The 18705-nt window shown below is 40.4% G+C and overlaps 1 protein-coding gene across 1 annotated transcript in view; it reads right to left on the bottom strand.

Annotated features, from left to right (window-relative positions):
- Positions 1-18705, bottom strand: part of USP54 (ubiquitin specific peptidase 54) — a 127648-nt gene that overhangs the window by 28469 nt on the left and 80474 nt on the right. Inside the window, exons 9-14 of the mRNA XM_060177791.1 lie at positions 13212-13361; positions 8895-9063; positions 5103-5273; positions 1916-2047; positions 1376-1750; positions 934-1165 (exon numbers count right to left, since the gene is read on the bottom strand). Coding sequence (XP_060033774.1) covers positions 934-1165; positions 1376-1750; positions 1916-2047; positions 5103-5273; positions 8895-9063; positions 13212-13361 — 1229 coding nt within the window. The remainder of the gene's footprint in view (positions 1-933; positions 1166-1375; positions 1751-1915; positions 2048-5102; positions 5274-8894; positions 9064-13211; positions 13362-18705) is intronic.

Here is an 18705-nt window from a genome sequence, read left to right as displayed (position 1 = left end):
AGAGCAACAAGCACAACAAAAATGGGGGGGAAATGGCTTCCAGGAGCAGTGGATTCGCAGTGCCAGCACCAAGTCCTAGCAATAACTCTGGAGGCAAAAAATAAAAAATAAATAAAGTCGGGGGGGCAGAAAGGACCCAGGAGATTGCTCATGTGGCAGAACAAACAATATGATGTGTGAGTCATATGGGTGCACCATGCAAAGGGGAAAGTTTGCAAGTATTGATGTAGTGCTATCATGAATGTCCTTCCCCGCCCCCCCCCCCCCTTCTAGCTCTTACTCTTCATCCAGGGAAAAAGAAAATGGAAGAAGAAGAAGAGTATGCTAGGAGTGCTGAAATCATGCAGGCATGATGCCCTCCCCCCAAAAAAAAGATAGAAAAGAAAAACTTAATTCTAAAATAAAAAGTAAGAATAAATAGCATTTGGGTTTTCTTTCTGATCATAGGACTATGTAAGTTTTGATTCATGAATTAATGCATTCACTAAAGTTATTTACAAAATAATTGTCTTTAAATATATATATATTTACTTGGGCAGAGGGTAGCTAGCATAATAGTTATGCAAAGAGACTTTCATGCCTGAGGCTCCAAAGTCCCAGGTTCAATCCCCTGTACCACCGTAAGTCAGAGCTGAGCAGTGCTCTGGTAAAAAATATATACATATATATTTACTTTATTTTAAGACATATGAAAAGTTTCAGATGAGAGAATTGTTCTTAAAGGAATACTTTACATTCCAAATTCTCTCCTTTCTCAAAAGTCTTAGCATCTTATGCCAGCAGAAGGTGCTGTTGCCATCACAGTTGATGGAACACAATACTTTGCTTGCCCACAAGATGGTACTAAAGTTCATTTCTTCATTCATTGTGAACTGAAATGCCTTAGAGTGGTTCACATTGCTGCAAAAGACAGTATTAATACTCAAACACTACCTGTAGAAATTGGAGCTCTCTGGCAGGGCTGCATCTAGGCTGACAGGGCTGCTGCTGTTTCTTTCGCTGCTCTCATAGCCAGATTCCATTCGCTGGATTAGACGAGGATGCTGCTCTAAGAGTTGAGAGCTTCGTGGTGCTGAACTCCAGGTCTTAGTCTGAGGGCTTGGTCCGTCAGTTTTAATATCATAAGCAGGTGCCTTGCTTAATTCATCTGGTGTAAATTCTTTAGCTATCCCAGTTGAAAGACAAATATGGAAAAGGAAGTATATTTAACATGTGCCTCAGATCAAGACATAACTTACTCCTAGATCCATTGAACTCATATCCAAATATCCCAGTTGACAACTGCTAATAAATCAGCCAGAAAACCCAGGTTTTTAAAATAACAAATAAATCAACTTTATTGAAAAACCCAATTCTTCCCTAGTTATCTCCTCACCTGAATCCTCAGAAAAGGGGCTAAGCTGGGTGTAGCCACAGTGCTTCCTTTTATCCTTACTAAAGATACTGTCAATATTCAGAGACTCCCGTTTGGGTCTCCATGTTGGACGATACTTGGTGGAACTGGATTTTGACTCACTGCTGGTACTCTCTACTTCCCAGTCGCGAGAGTATATAGGCAAGTTCTTGGGTCTTTTGTCAGTCTGATCGCCTCCTCTGCCCCCACAGGGAGATCCTAGGCTGGTCTGAGAAGCCAGGGATGGTCTGTTGTGGATCATATTGCTGACCGTCTCTTTAAAATCTCTTAGCCTACTGGTGCTGCTGGATGGTTTAGAGGCATTCCTGGGAGCCTGCTTTTCTTTTAGCGTTTCTCCTAAGAACACAAAGAATGAAATAAATAAATATTTAAAGTATCATAGACTCTAGAGTGCAGAAAAAGCAAGAAAAACTCTCTGAGCAGAAAGGAGAAGCCAGGCAGGAATGTGAGGAAAATCTAGTAAAGCAAATGAAAAAAGAGAAGCAACACAAGGTGTCTTGCCTTCACTGTGGTACCCTGAGGCCTGTGGATCATCGCCTTTCCTCCTAACTCGGCCAGAACTCCGCTTGCGCTCTATTAGTGACCCTTTCTTGGATGTGAGTTTATGATTACATTCATTATCAGTTAGGTGTCCTGAAAAAAAACAAGGAAATGGGGGTAAACTGGTATCTGAGACACAATTCCATCCTCTTGAGAACATAGTCTCCCTTTAACCCATTTCCTGTTGAGAAAGCAGTGGCTAGCTGCCAGTGCTCATTTAATTTTACTTGAATAAGCTCTGTGAGGTTGAAGTAAATCTAACTGCTTTTCAATACTGTCCTTGGAGTTATTTTTTTAAGTTTTTATTTATTTTCCCTTCAGTTGCCTTTGTTGTGGTGGTTATTATTATTGTTGGTGATAATGTCATTGTTGTTGGATAGGACAGAGAGAAATGGAGGAGAGGAAGAAAGAGAAGGGGAGAAAAAGAGAGACACCTGTAGACCTGCTTCACTGCCTGTGAAGCGACTACCCTGCAGGTGGGGAGCTAGGGCTCAAACTGGGATCCTTGCACTTTGTGCCACATGTGCTACTACCTGACCCCCTCGAGTTATTTCTAAGCAGATCCTGTCTCTAATGCTATATAACAGAAATAGTATGATGATCAGTATGTACCACCGTGAGTATTCTTGAGGCAAGCAGAAAATAGTTCAAATTCATGGTAATGTCACAAATTTAATATGTCCATGTATAAGAAGCTATAGAAGGGTCAAAGCTATTCGATTTAAGTGTAGCAGGAGTCTCTTAGTAGATCAGTGCAAAGAAGCTCAAGCATTTAATGGGAGATTGCAAATTTACAATATCTACTAAGCAATTACTAGTCTTAATTCTATCATAGTCTCTCCTAGTGACCCTGAAGGATATTATTTAAAATATTATTTAAAATATTTCTTTATTAATGAGTACAAGAAAAGGAGAAAACCAGATTATCACTCTGGCATTTCTGATGCCAAGGATCTAACTGAGGATCTCAAGCTTGCATGTGCATTGCTTTATGTGCTGTGTCTTTTCTGCGTAACTACCCAGTAATTTTTTTTTTAATTTATTTATGTGAGAGAGGAGAGAACTAGGTGAACAGAATTTCATCCTGTCACCTGCAATGTCAGGGAATTCAGGACATCAAACTTGTAAATCTATCACTATAGCCACTGTGCCACTTCCCATCTGGAAATTTTTTTAAGGCAAAAGTTTTAAAGATTGGGTTGGGAAGATACCATAGAAAGCAACAGACTTTGATGCGTGAGGTTCAGAGTATCCAGGTTCAATCCCTACACCAACATGAGCCAGAGCTGAACAGTGCTCTGGTAAAAAATAAATAAATAAATAAATATTTTATAAAGATAACACATAGCAAAATATTTTCATTTTCACTCTCATAATAAGAAGACAGAACTTTCCTTTTATTTATTTAGCAGTATATGCCAAGTAATACATTACTTTATTAACTATTAATCTGGTACTTTCCCTGGTACCTTAGTCTTTACCATCAAGAACTCTGACTATGTATGGCTTGAAGGTGCAGTTCTACAGAACAGAGGCCTTCCAGGTGTAAGGCCTTGGAATACAGCAACAGTATCATATGGGGACATTATGGATAACACCATGAAAGTGGATGATGGAGCACTGGAGTGGTATCTCTCCTTTTTCCTTCCTTCTTCATCTCCTTTTCTTCCTTCTTATCTCAATACTGCAGCTCTCTCTCTCCCTCTCTCTCTCTCTCCCTGCATATCTCCCCTTCCTCTCTCAATTTCTCTCTGTCCTATCAAAATATTTTTTTTATGAAAGAGACTACAGTTAATATTTTAAGTGTGGTTATGGTATATTTATTTTTTTTGTGTTTTAGAGATACATACTCTTTTACAGATTAATTCAAGAAAATTTGATTCATGGAACTTGTGTGCTGAAATGCAGCATACTTTTGTCTCTGTTTTTCCCATGAAGACTAGCAAGATGATGAGTAGGTATGCTCTGTGCATAAATATGACCCTAAAAACCACAGGAACTCCAAAGCAAGAGAAAAATAGATTTCAAAACAGACAGGATTTTTAAAAGTGCCTTTTTATTAAGTAATGAGAGGGGAAAAAAAATAAGAAAGAGAACAAACCAGAGCATCATTCTGGTAAATGTGAAGCTACAGATTGAACTTGGGACCTTATGCTTGAGAATGCAATGACCTATCAACTGTACCACTTAATAACCTGAGTTATTCAAAATAGATAATCTAATCACAAATCATGTTACAGTGGTTCCTATTGATGTGCATATGTCCAACAGAACATGATTACTAAGATCTGTATTGTTTCTCTCTCTCTCTCTCTTTTATTCTCCCCTCCAGGGTTATTGCTGGGGCTCGGTACCTGCATTATGAATCTACTGCTCCTGGAGGCTATTCTTTCCCATTTGTTGTTTATCGTTGTTGTAGTTATTATTGTTGTTGTTATTGCTGTCGTTGTTGTTGGATAGGACAGAGAGAAATGGAAAGAGGAGGGGAAGACAGAGAGGGGGAGAAAGACAGACACCTGCAGACCTGCTTTACCGCCTGTGAAGCAACCTGCCCTGCAGGTGGGGAGCCAGGGCTCGAACCTGGCTACTTATGCCAGTCCTTGTGCTTGGTGCCATGTGCACTTAACCTGCTGCCCTACTGCCCGGTCCCCTTGTTTTTCTTTTTCTTTCTTTCTTTTGATGCACTATTGTGCTTTGCACACAAACAGTTCCACAGCTTCCAGGCTAACATTTTCATTCTTTTTTTACTTCAGATGGAGACACTATAGCACTGCTCTACCATCTGTGGTGCTTCTCTAGGAGCTGTGGTACTCCTTTGTAACACTGGGGCTGGAACTGGGGCTTCCCACATGGTAGGGCATGTACCCCATCAAGTGAGCTATCTTCCGGTTTTGTTGTTTCTTTTCATCATATTTAATTACCCAAATCCTGTACTTTCCCTCCTTTTTTTTTTTTTTAACCAGAGCACTGCTCAGCTCTGGCTTAGGAATTAGAAGCCTCAGGCATGACAGTCTCTTTACATAAATATGCCATCTCCCCTACCCTACTTTGCCCTCTTTTCTATCACATTCTGTCTTGTTCCTGTTCTTTTTCTAGGGAAACCATCTACTCCAGGACAGAAGCAGGCAAACCACTGTTTAAGCCCTACCTGTGTCCCGACTGCTCTGAGATATGGAATCATTCTCCACGTTATAGATGACTGTCCCCTGAGAATCAGAAGAGAAGTGACTGACGACAGACTCATGGTGGGAGTGTTTGTAGGCACAGCTCTCCGCGGAAGAATCTGTTCTAGTGTCACTTGAGATGGAAGGCTCCCTCCCTGAAGGAAGGATACACATATAGAAAAAAGTGAGAAAAGAAAAAAATAATGACAACAAAGGAAAAAAGATGGAAGAGTGGAAAGGATATGTCAGATACATTTTCCCCAATATCCACTTTCCAGATAACCCAATGACATAACAATTTCTTCCACTTCTGTCCCTACTACCTCGCTTTTGCTTTTTCACAATGAAAAACTGTTTTTAGGGGGCCAGGTGGTGGCATACCTGGTTGAGCACAAGTGTCACAGTGTGCAAGGACCCAGGTTTGAGCTCCCATTCCCCACCTGCAGGGGGAAAGCTTCACAAGTGGTGAAACAATGCTACAGGTGTCTCTGTCTCTCTCCTTCTCAATCACCCCCTCCCCTCTTAATTTCTGGTTGTCCCTATCCAATAAATAAATAAATAAAGATAATAAGAAAAAAAAAAAACCTGTTTTTAGAAAACCTTAAAAGGGAGGGGTGGTTGGAAATAAAAAAGAAAAAAGTTGTAAAAAGATTTAGATAATGAGTCCTAAAATACACAATTGTTCCCCTATTCCTTATAGTGATGCCAGGGGCTGAACCTGGTACTTCAGGAGCCTCAGGTCTGAATGTTTTTTGTACTACCATTATGATATCCCCCAATCTAAAAACATAACTTATATTTCAAACAACTTAATTTGAAGTAAAAAAGTGATTCATAAACTGAAAAGTATCACTGTTGCACAAACAAAATGACTAGCTCTGTAGTAACTCAAATGACATGTTGGACTTATTAATATCCTTACATTACGGTTAAGTAAGGGTCAATCCTTTTGAACTTTGAGGCTATGAAGGACAAAGTGGAGAGGGTTGAAAAGGTGGGGGGAATGTGTCCAGTGGACTGTGGTAAAGGGTTATTGGTACTTTGGTGATGAGCATAGTATGGCAACAAACATTTAAAATAATAGTGGAACTACTCCTAAAACATATACAGTCCTATAAGCCAATATCACCTTAACTTTTTTTACTAGTAATATATATATATATATATATATATATATATATATATATATATATATATGTCAGTATATTCTATGTGTCCAGATATATTGTAGGTGAACATAATGTGTATGTATTCTCCCTTTTCAGATTTGAAGCTCAGTGGAATTAAGTGAATGGGCTTTAGTCTTTGGAGGCAGACAGGTCCAAGAGAGCTTGCACTGCAGTTAGACAGTGATGTGGTTTTAAGCAAATTACAATCTAAACTTCCACTGTCTGGTCAAGAAAATGGGGATAATGATGTCACAGGAGTATGAGGTTTAAATGCAATACATACTTAGCACAGTGTCTGACACATGGCAAGTCCTCTGTAAATATTAGTTATTACTCTCACTTTTTCCATCAAGGGCTTTCCCCTATCACTAAGCACATCTACATATATAAAGGATATAAGGTTACAAGCCAGGGGGTCGCTCAGTGGATAAAGCCTTAGGTCAAGCATGAGGGCCCAAGTTCAATCCCCAACATCAATGTGCTTGAGTGATGCTCTAGTCTGTCTTTATCCGCCTCATTAATTGTTTTAAAACTGTAACAACTGGAGTTGGGTGATGACACATCTGGTTGAATGTGCATGTTACCATGTGCGAGGACCTGGGTTCAAGGCCCTGGTCCCCACTTGCAGGGGAAAAGCTTTGCAAGTGGTAAAGCAGTACTACAGGTACTCACTCTATCTTCCCCTTCCCTTTCGATTTCTCTGTCTCTGTCAAATAAATATATAAATAAACATTTAAATAAATAAATAAATCTTTAAAAAAAAAAAAAAAGAAAAGAAAGAAACATCCTGGTTCAAGCTCCGGCTCCCCACCTGCAGGGGAGTCACTTCACAGGCAGTAAAGCAGGTCTGCAGGTGTCTGTCTTTCTCTCCCCCTCTCTTTCTTCCCCTCCTCTCTCCACTTCTCTCTGTACTATCCAACAACAATGATATCAATAACAACAACAATAAAAATAAGGGCAACAAAAAGGAAATAAATAAATTTTTTAAAATAAACCTTGCCTTTTTATTTATATATTTTTCTATTCTTTTTATTTATTTATGTATTTATTTTCCCTTTTGTTGTTCTTGTTTTTTATTGTTGTAGTTATTATTGCTATTGTTATTGTCATCATTGTTGGATAGAACGGAGAGAAATGGAGAGAGATGGGGAAGACAGAGAGGGAGAGAGAAAGATAGACAGACACTTGCAGACCTGCTTCACCGCCTGTGAAACGACTTCCCCTGCAGGTGGAGAGCTGAGGGCTCAAACCGGGATCCTTACTCTGGTCCTTGCACTTTGTGACATGTGCACTTAACCCACTGTGCTACTGCACGACTCCCTATTTATATATTTTTATAATTTAAGATATTCGATCCAACCTTGTCTTTGACATAGGAAACAACTTTTTTTCGGGGGGGGAGCTTTCAACTACTTTAATTTTAATTAGAAAAATTTTGACATACCTAAATTAAAATTTAAGCTTAAAGCAATCTCTTGGAATGTCTTTAAATGTTTTTCTTCGCTTTATGTTTTGTAAAATGTTCCCTTGTTTAGATGTGCCTTTATTTTCTTGTTGGTTTCTAGCTCTTTTTTTTTTTACTAGTGATTTACAAAATTACATAATAACAGGGTACAATTCCATAACATTCCCACCACCAGAGTTCTGTGTCCCCATTCACTCCAATGGAAACTGCAGTGGTTCTTCCAAGGTCACAGATAATGGATTGATTACTATTTCTATAATATCTATCTATCTATCTATCTATTTTCCCTAAAATCCTGCCTTCACTTCAAATTTTAAGTCACAGCTACACCTATTACTACATCCAAATGTGTTTTTTCTTTCCTCTTCCCTCTCTGGGTCCTGATGGAATTGGAGCTCAGAGCCCTCGAGTCATCTTCCCCTAACATTTAGCGCCCTCCGGGAGTATGGACCAAAATTCTTTTTGGGTGGGTATAGAAAAAAGGATGTCTGTATTCTGTAATTGCTTCTTTGCTGGAAATGGACATTGGCAAGTTGATCCATACACCCAGTCTGTTTATCTTTCCCTAGTAGACTCACCACAATTAAAAAAAAAAAAAAAATCAGTCCTTTTAATCAATACAATAACACCAAATACTAAGGACCTCACAAACTTACTATCTCAGTCTAAGTCAATAAAATAAACTTTTCACTTCTGAATTGGGGTCAGGTAATTTAAGCAACCATTCTTTTTTTTGTATTTACTTATTTATTTTTAATGATCTTTATTTATTGGATAGAAACAGCCAGAAATCGAGAGGAAAGGAGGAGATAGACAGAGAGACACCTGCAACCCTGCTTCACCACTCGCAAAGTTTTCCCCCTGCAGGTGGGGGCCAGGGACTCGAACCCGGGTTCTTTGGCACTGTAACATGTCACTCAACCAGGTGCTCCATGACCCGGCCCCCTAAGCAACCATTCTTAAAGGTTCAAGAAAATATAAAGCTTGGCACTACCTGGGCTTCAGCATAAGTTGGCAATCCTTTCTTATATTAATAGGTTTATTTTATATTAATAAATTGTATTTCTCAAAAATAGGTTTTGATTTAGTATGTGCTCAGTGATCACACTGAGGGGGTAGTGGTATGGAATTAGATTGCTCACCTGAATCTTCACTATCATAGCACGTCCTGCTGTATGACTGAAATTCAACTTGGGTAGGTAAGTCCTGTGTGGACACTGGGGTGCCCTGGGGATCTGCATAAAGCAGCAGCAAAGGCTGATAATGCCCCTTGATGCATTTGGTCACCACATCCTTCCATTTGGGCCCAATCTGAACCAGAAACAACCAGAAGAACATCATAATTACACTTCACATTCACAATTCAAAACATATGTTCTGGTTCTATTTTTTGAAGCAAAAAGAGAAGGAATGAAAGAGACAAATAGTGGTCCAGGAGGTGGCACTGCGGATAAAGCATTGAACTCTCAAGCCCGAGGTCCTGAGTTCGATTCCCTGCAGCATTATCTACCAGAGTGATGTCTGGTTCTTTCTCTTCTCCTATCTTTCTCATTAATAAATAAATAAAATCTTTAAAAAAAAAAAAAAAAAAGGAGTTGGGCGGTAGCACAGCGGGTTAAGCGCAGGTGGCGCAAAGTGCAAGGACCCGCTTAAATCCCAGTTGGAGCCCCCAGCTCCCCACCTACAGGGGAGTCGCATAACAAGCGGTGAAGCAGGTCTGCAGGGTCTATCTTTCTCTCCCCCATCTGTCTTCCCCTCCTCTCTTCATTTCTCTCTGTCCTATCCAACAATGAACGATATCAACAATAATAATAATCACAACAATGCTACAACAAAGGGCAACAAAAGGGGGGAATGGCCTCCAGGAGCAGTGGATTCATGGTGCAGGCACTGAGTCCCAACAATAACCCTGGAGGCAAAACAAAACAACTAAAAAAAAAAAAAAAAATTACAACAGTAAAACAACAAGGGCAACAAAAGGGAATAAATAAATATTTAAAAAAAGAAAGAGGGAGTTGGGCGGTAGCGCACCGGGTTAAACCCAAGTGGCGCAAAGTGCAAGGATTGGCATAAGGTTCGATCCCCCCTGCATATCTCCCAGAGTAATGTCTGGCTCTTTCTCTACTCCTATCTTTCTCATTAATAAATAAATAAAATCTTTTTTTTTAAAAAGGGAGGAGTCGGGCGGTAGCGCAGCGTGTTAAGCACACATGGCGCAAAGCGCAGGGACCCGCATAGGGATCCCGGTTCGGGATCCCGGTTCGAGCCCCCGGTTCCCCACCTGCAGGGAGGTCGCTTCACAAGCGGTGAAGCAGGTCTGCAGGTGTCTATCTTTCTCTCCTCCTCTCTGTCTTCCCCTCCTCTCTCCATTTCTCTCTGTCCTATCCAACAATGACAACAGTAATAACCACAACAACGATAAACAATAAGGGCAACAAAAGGAGAAAAATGGCCTCCAGGAGCAGTGGATTCGTAGTGCAGGCACCGAGCCCCAGCAATAACCCTAGAGATGCAAAAAAAAAAAAAAAAAAAATCACTTTCATGAAGCTAAAAATCAAACAACTATCTCACAGATTTCTCAGAATAAGTAACTTTGTGAACTGCTTAGACTAAAGAGCTGAACTACCCTCTCAACTCTAGAATCAGCAACCTTTTAAATACAGTAACTCAACCTCTAAACAGTGGAAGAAATGTGATAGAATAACTATGGAGGGGAGTCGGTAGGTAGCGCAGCGGGTTAAGCGCACATAGCATAAAGTGCAAGGACCTGCCTAATGAACCCGGTTCAGCCCCCGGCTTCCCATCTGCGGGGGAGTCGCTTCACAGGCGGTGAAGCAGGTCTGCAGGTGTCTATCTCCCCCTCTGTATTCCCCTCCTCTCTCCATTTCTCTGTCCTATCCGACAATGATGACATCAATAACAACAATAATAACTACTACAACAAAAAAATAACTATAGAAACTACAATGCAATCAAATTCCCCCGCCCACCTTCTAAACTTCAGCTAGTCACATGCTTAAATGGCATGCTTTTCTTTTTCTTTTAAATTTCTTATTGGGGAATTAATGTTTCACATTCAACAGTAAATACAATAGTTTGTACATGTATAACATTCCCCAGTTTCCCATATAACAATACAACCCCCACTAGGTTCTCTGTAATGGCATGCTTTTCTGAAGTTAGATAATTAGCATAGTGCTTATTTCATAATAGATGTCCCATAAATTCATAGCTGAGTTATTAGTATTTTAATTAAAGTATATTTATATGCTTTTTAGATATAAACCATAAGAAGCATTGTTTTTCAAATAAAAAACTTAAAGTTGAAGAAATTATTGGGTTGTTGGAAGTTAGGAAGCATTTTTGTATAAAAAACAGACAAAAAAAACAACTCATGACTTTTCTGACAATCCTATATATGAGATGCTGAGAGTTATAACACCAAAAAAGGGAAAAGACAAAGAAGATAATTAGGGAGCTTGACAATGACTTTACTACTTATAGGTAACAGCTTAAGATCAATAGATTGGTATGGATTATAATTAGCATTCTTCTAGCTGGTCAACTTATTATATATAAAAGGGGGCTTCTTAACTCATGTAGAGGACCTAAGTCACTTCAGGCATAGACTCTGGTTTAGATAAGAGTTTCCAGTATTCATTTTATATCATGATAGTCCAACATAATATATTTCCGGGAGATAATAATCAGAAAATGACTATCTAGCAGCCCTGAAATACTAGCTACTAATAATTTCAAGATTTGGAATTCTGAATTTCATGTTAATTCTATAAAGTTTTAGGTATTAAACTCTTCTTACTCAAATAAATTTTGTTTACATTTTTTAAACAATTTCTCTTTAATTTTATTATTTATTGGATAGAAGCAGAGAGAGATTTAGAGAGAAGCGGGAGGTAAGAGAGGGAGAGTGAAAGAGTGAGAACTGCAGCACTCATGAAGATTCCCCCTGCAGTTGAGGACCGAATTTGAACTGAACTCCTTGCACACTGTAACATGTACACTCAGTCAGGTGTACCACCACCTAGCCACACCCAAATAATTTCTTAACTTTTAACATAAAAAAACAAACTTTGTGGGTGGGGGACAGATAGCACAATGGTTATGCAAACACTCTCATGCCTGAGGCTCTATCAAGTCCCAGGTTCAAGCCCCTGCTACATTATAAGCCAGAGCTAAGCAGTGCTCTAGTAAAAAAAAAAAAAAAAAAAAAAAAAAACCTTTGCCAACTGTGAATTGTGCTAAATGTATGGCAAGAAATCCAGATAAAATATTGGGAAGTAAACTTATCATACCCTCTAGGACTTGTTACCTATTTAGGAAGAGAAGACTGACAAACTCATAAATTCAATAAATTGGTAGGTAGGCATTAAAATTATAAAAATGAAACTTAGTGGTCTGGGAGGTGGCATAGTGATAAAACTTTGGACTCTCAAGCATGAGTTCTTGAGTTCAGTCCTTGGCAGCACATGTGCCAGAGTGATGTCTGGGTCCTTCTGTCTCCTCCTATCTTTCTCATAAATAAATAAAGTCTTTTAAAAAATTAAAATTAAATTTAAGGCAATCAATTAATCTTTGATTTTTATCTGATCACCAGACACTTCAAGAAAGGTTTAGCTCCTTTATCTGAAATAAAGAGGATGGAAAAAAAAAATATATATATATATATATAATCAGTCTGGCAGCAATGGAATTGCAAAAAAGTGAGACCTTACCCACCAAAAGAAAAACTATAAAAAGAAATGAAGATTGAAACTGAGCTGCCTCTCCTCTCCTCTCATCTGTCAGATTGACAGAGTGCCAGGTATATAGGAGTCAACTCAGCTCAACCTGGTGATTAAGGAACCACTGTGGAGGCTTAGAAGTAACCCAGGGTCTACCAGAAGACCCAGCTAAGTAGGAATTGATTGGACTTGTTCACAAATTGTGTGTGTGTGTGTGTGTGTGTGTGTGTGTGTGTGTGTGTGTTAGCTTTTTAAAATTGTGCTAAGTAACCAAGAGATAGTTCACCTAGTACAGTGCATACCTTACTATGCATGAGGCCCTGGATTCCTTGGGAGCATCCTAAATGGCACTGGGGAAACTCCATGAATGGTGGGGTTGTATTTCTCCCCTTGCTCTCTCTTTTCGTTTCTTTTAAATCATTTTATTGGAGGGCTATGGATTTCTTTGTCTTTTCTTCTCTTTCTCAATGAATAAGAAATTAGTGCAAGGAGCTCTCTCTCTCTAAATGAGAAAATTGATCCAGGGAGATCTCTTAGGCCCTGACTTCACTCTAAAATGTGCATAAAAGTTTGTCATAAAATATACAAATTTTGCAATATTAAGTATTTTTAAGTGTGTGGTATTATGGGATTAGTGCATTTACATGGTTGTACCACCATGACCATTATTATCTCAGAGATCTAAAAAAATAATAATAGTAATAACAATAATCCTACCTCCTTGACATGAGCATCATCAAAATACATCCATTTACGGATTTTTGTCTGGAAAAAGAATGTAGAATAATGTTTTCCATAGTAACAAATCATTCCTACTAAGTACAGTTCAGAATGCTTGGCCCGGTCATCTGTTACTCTGAAAAAAAGCTGTGGGGAAAAAGGAAAAGAAATGGCCAGTGACATAATCACTCACACTTGCTCTCAGTAGACTAGGTCTCCGCCACCCTCCCCCATCATTTCTTAATTAAGGTATTATTGTTTTGCTTACTGCTTTGTAGTGTATGATTTCTTACTTGTGTGATTAATATTAGTCATAGAAATGTACCCCAAAAGGCAAAATGAAGACAAAAGGCAAGACTAGTAACAGGAAAATGGTATGGTAGTAGCTTCTTCATACCTTTTGATATTTTCTTGCTAGAGCCTATCACTAGAAAACCAATAAAGATTGAAAAAGCAAAGTAATCTCAAGTTTAAAAAGTGATTTACTGGGGTGGACAGTAGCACACATGGCGGGAAGCACAAGGATGGGTACAAGGATCCTAGTTTGAGCCCCCAGCTCCCTACCTGCAGATGGGTCACTTCACAAGTGGTGAAGCAGTTGTGCAGGTGTCTATCTTTCTCTCTTCCTATATTGCCCTACTCTCTCAATTTCTCTCTGTTCTATCCAACAACAACAACAGCAATGGCAACAATAACAACAGGGGCAACAAAAATGGGGAAAACGATCTCCAGGAGCAGAGGATTCATAGTGCAGGCACTAGCCCCAGCGATAACCCTGGAGGCAAAAAAAAAAAAAAAAAAGTGATTTACTAGCTAACCCCTCAAATAAATAATTCTGCTGAGTCCCTAAATAGGTATTAAGAAAGCCCTGGATTTCCCTGGACAGATGACCCCACCAATGTGTCCTGGAGCCCCGCTTCCTCAGGGAGAGAGACAGGCTGTGAGTATGGATCGACCTGTCAACAACCATATTCAGCAGGGAAGCAATTACAGAAGCCAGACCTTCCACCTTCTGCACCCCATAATGACCCTGGGTCCATGCTCCCAGAGGGATAAAGAATAGGAAAGCTATCAGGGGAGTAGATGGGATACGGAGCTCTGGTGGTGGGAATTGTACCCCTCTTATCCTACGGTCTTGTCAGTGTTTCCATTTTATAAAAACAAACAAACAAACAAAAAACAAGAAAGCCCTTAGGAGGGTTCAATATGACCTGTCTGATTATCAGCATTTCTTTTTTAGATTTTTTAAAGCATTTATTTATTTATTTCCTTTTGTTGCCCTTGTTGTTTTTATTGTTTTATTGTTGTAGTTATTATTGCTATTAATGTCATTGTTGTTGGATAGGACAGAGAAATGAAGAGAGGAAGGGAAGACAGAGAGGGGGAAAGAAAGATAGACACCTGCAGATCTGCCTCACCGCTTGTGAAGCGACTCCCCTGCAGGTGGGGAGCCAGGGGCTTGAACCGGGATCATATGCGCTACCTCCTGATTATCAGCATTTCAATTCCTACATGCGCAGCACTTTCCTAGATGCTACAAAACACAGACTCTAATGCTGAGGCTCTGAGGTCCCAGGTTCAATCCCCCACACCACCAAAAGCCAGAGCTGAGCAGTGCTCTGTTAAAAAAAATAATACTCCAGAGGGCCGGGCGGTAGCACAGCGGGTTAAGTGCACAAGTCAAGAAGCGCAAGGACCAGCCTAAGGATCCCAGTTTGAGCCCCCAGTGCCCCCTCTGCAGGGGAGTCACTTCACAAGCGGTGAAGCAGGTCTGTAGGTGTCTTGTCTTTCTCTCCCTCTCTGTCTTCCCCATCTCTCTCGATTTGTCTCTGTCCTATCCAACAACGACATCAATAAATAATAATAATAAATCTCCAGAGCCCTACCCAACTAGGGAAAGATAGAAACAGGCTGGGGGTGGGTATGGACCAACCTGCCAATCTCCATGTCCCCCAGAGAAGCAATTACATAAGATAAGACTTTCTACCTTCTGCACCCCATAAAGAATTTTGGCATATACTCCCAGAGGGGGATAAACATTAGAGAAAGATAACTAGAAGGCCAATTCCATCAGGACCCAGAGAAAGAAGAGAGGAAAAAAAGAAGCACACAGGAGTTGAGGGGTAGCTCAGTGGGTTAAGTGCAGGTGGCGCAAACAGCAAGGACCAGCTGAAGGATACAGGTTCGAGCCCCCAGCTCCCCACCTACAGGAGAGTCACTTCACAAGTGGTGAAAGAGGTCTGTAGGTGTCTTTCTCTCCGCCTCTCTGTCTTCCCCTCCTCTCTCCATTTCTCTCTGTCCTGAACAACAATAACTACAATAATAATAAAACAACAAGGGCAACAAAAGGGAATAAATAAATGCTTTGAATAAAAAAGGAAAGACACTCAGAAGTATTAGTAAGTGTAGGTGTGAGTTAGAAAGGAAGAGTGGGGGTGAGGGACTGGGCAGTAGTGCAGCAGGTTAAGTGCACAAGGCAAGAATCCCAAGGACCAGCATAAGGATCCTGGTTAGAGCCCCCTCCTCACTCCACCTACAGGGGAGTTGCTTCACAAGTGGTGAAGCAGGTCTGGAGGTCTGTCTTTCTCTCCCCCTCTGTCTTCCCCTGCTCTCTTGATTTCTCTCTGTCCTACCCAACAACAGCATCATCTATAACAACAACAATAATAACCACAACAACGATAAAACAAGCAGGGCAACAAAAGGGGAAAAAAATAGCCTCCATCAGCAGTGGATTCCTGGTGCAGGCACCAAGCAGAAGCAATAACCCTGGAGGCAAAAAAAAAAAAAAGAAAGAAAAGAAAGGAAGAGTGTGCAGGGTCATAGGAAAAAAGTGGCAAAAAAATATAGAGAAGGGAGTCGGGCTGTAGCGCAGCGGGTTAAGCGCAGGTGGCGCAAAGCACAAGGACCGGCATAAGGATCCCGGTTCGAACCCCGGCTCCCCACCTGCAGGGGAGTCGCTTCACAGGCGGTGAAGCAGGTCTGCAGGTGTCTATCTTTCTCTCCTCCTCTCTGTCTTCCCCTCCTCTCTCCATTTCTCTCTGTCCTATCCAACAACGACAACAACAATAATAACTACAACAATAAAACAACAAGGGCAATAAATAAATAAATAAATGAATGAATAAATAAATAAATAAAAAATAGAGAGATATGGGGGTCGGGTGGTGGCGCAGTGGGTTAAGCGCATGTGGCGCAAAGCGCAGGGACCAGCATAAGGATCCCGGTTTGAGCCCCCGGCTCCCCACCTGCAGGGGAGTCGCTTCACAGGCGGTGAAGCAGGTCTGCAGGTGTCTATCTTTCTCTCCCCTTCTCTGTCTTCCCCTCCTTTCTCTATTTCTCTCTGTCCTATCCAACAACGAATTGCGTCAACAAGGGCAATAATAATAACCACAACGAAGCTACAACAAGGGCAACAAAAGGGGGAAAAAAATGGCCTCCAGGAGCGGTGGATTCATGGTGCAGGCACCGAGCCCAGCAATAACCCTGGAGGAGGAAAAAAAAAAAAAAAAAAAAAAAAATATATATATATATATATATATATATATAGAGAGAGAGAGAGAGAGAGAGAGAGATAGAAATAATAGTCGGGGCTGGGTGGTGGCGCACCTGGTTGAGCATCATGTTATAGTGTGAAAGGACCCCGGTTTGAGCACCTGGCCCCCACCTGCAGGGAGAAAGCTTTGCGAGTGGTAAAGCAGGGTTGCAGGTGTCTATCTCCTCCTTCACTCTCAATTTCTGGCTGTTTCTATCCAATAAATAAAGATAATTAAAAAATTTTTAAAAAAGAAATAATAGCCAACCTTTGGGAGAACAACTGCAGTTTTTAATGGAGGGGATGGGGATATAGAACTCTGGTGGTGGGAATGGTATGGAATTATACCCTATTATCTTATAATTCTTTAAATCAATATTAAGTTACTAATAAAAAAATAAAGATAAAAGAGAAAGGAAGGGAGAGAGGAAGGAAGGAAGGTAGGTAGGTTTTGATGAAAATTATTCTGGCATTGGGAAACTTAATTGAGTAAATAATCATAAAAATAAAATACAACCAGAGCTACACATAATACGTATGCTACAGGAACTGAGGAAAAGGATACTTTACTAGGCAGAGCCTATTCAAGTTAGAGATTCTTTGGGGAAAAGACCTAAAATAAAATGGGAGATAGTTTTTTCATTCTCAGTTACAGTTTAGTAACTTAAAAAACAAACAAACAAAACACAGGAGTCAGGAGACAGATCACCCAGGAGATGTGCAGTTTACCATGCACAGAAGCTGCGTAAACCTCTCAGCCACCACACTGGCGCACCATGCAAAGGGGAAGCTTCATGGGAAACAGAGAAGCGCTGAGGTATGTGTTTGTCCTCTCTCTCTCTCTCTCTCTCTCTCTCTCTCTCTCCCCTCCCTCATTCTCCACCTGGAAAAAAAATTAAAAGTTCACCAAAAGCAGTCATATCACAGAGTCCTACTATCACAGCAACAAAAAGATCTCCTTAGTCACTGGATAGTCACAGAGAAAAACTAACTGAAAAGAAACCAATTTCAGGTTCTCTTGAACCAACAGAAAGTCAACATTAGGACATAGAGCTGATAAGGTAAAGACCTCAGGTTTAAGTATTTTCACTATTTCCCTGAACAGATGCACAGAAAGGCATTAAATTCCCTTCCAAGCTACTTCACTGTCTTTTCAACAGACACAGATATTTACTGTCAGTAACTTTTTTGTCCTTCATGTCCCATAGTAGCTATATTTAGTTTGCTCACTTCTTTAACCTGACTACCTCCCATGACTGAATACGCCCTCCCTACTCTACATGAGTATAAACAACTATTGAGGAGAGCAGAGCAGGATAACTCTGGAAACTGGTTGTTGTTGTCATTTATTCTCTTTGTTTGCTTTTTGTTTTTGGATAGAGAGAGAAATTGAGACAGAAGGGAGAGATAGAGAGGGAAAAAGAAACACCTGCAACACTACTTCAACATCTGTGAAGCTTCTTCCCTGCAGGTAAGAATCAGGGACTAAACCCAAGTCCTTGTGCACTGTAATGTGTTTACTCAACTAGGTACACCACCTCTCAGCCCCCTGGTTTATTTTTATCAGTAACTAAGTTCCGCCTCCCTTGTCTTTACAACTAAGGCCATTCCATTTCTTTTAAAAAGACTTTTGTCACTCACCCAAAGAAGATATGAGTATGTACATGTATATAAATGTATATTCATGAATATATATAACCATATTTGCCTATAATAGCTATCACCTGGGACATATTTTAAGTTCAGTGTTCACTATCCTCGAGCAGTACTAAAACATAAGAACACTATTGTTGCGATGGCTTTCCCTCTGCTAGCCTTCTAGTGGAGGGGGCTGGGGGATCACCTGTGTCCTCGTCTGTCAGAAAGTGGGGGATCGGGAGTCAGGCGGTAGCACAATGGGTTAAGCACACATGGTGCAGAGTGCAAGGACAAGCATAAGGGTCCCGTTCCAGCCCC

Source organism: Erinaceus europaeus, chromosome 1 (genome assembly GCF_950295315.1).
Source record: "Erinaceus europaeus chromosome 1, mEriEur2.1, whole genome shotgun sequence".
Lineage (NCBI taxonomy): Eukaryota > Metazoa > Chordata > Mammalia > Eulipotyphla > Erinaceidae > Erinaceus > Erinaceus europaeus.
Note: the sequence above shows the minus strand (reverse complement) of the source record. Positions and strands in the feature narration are given on the sequence as shown.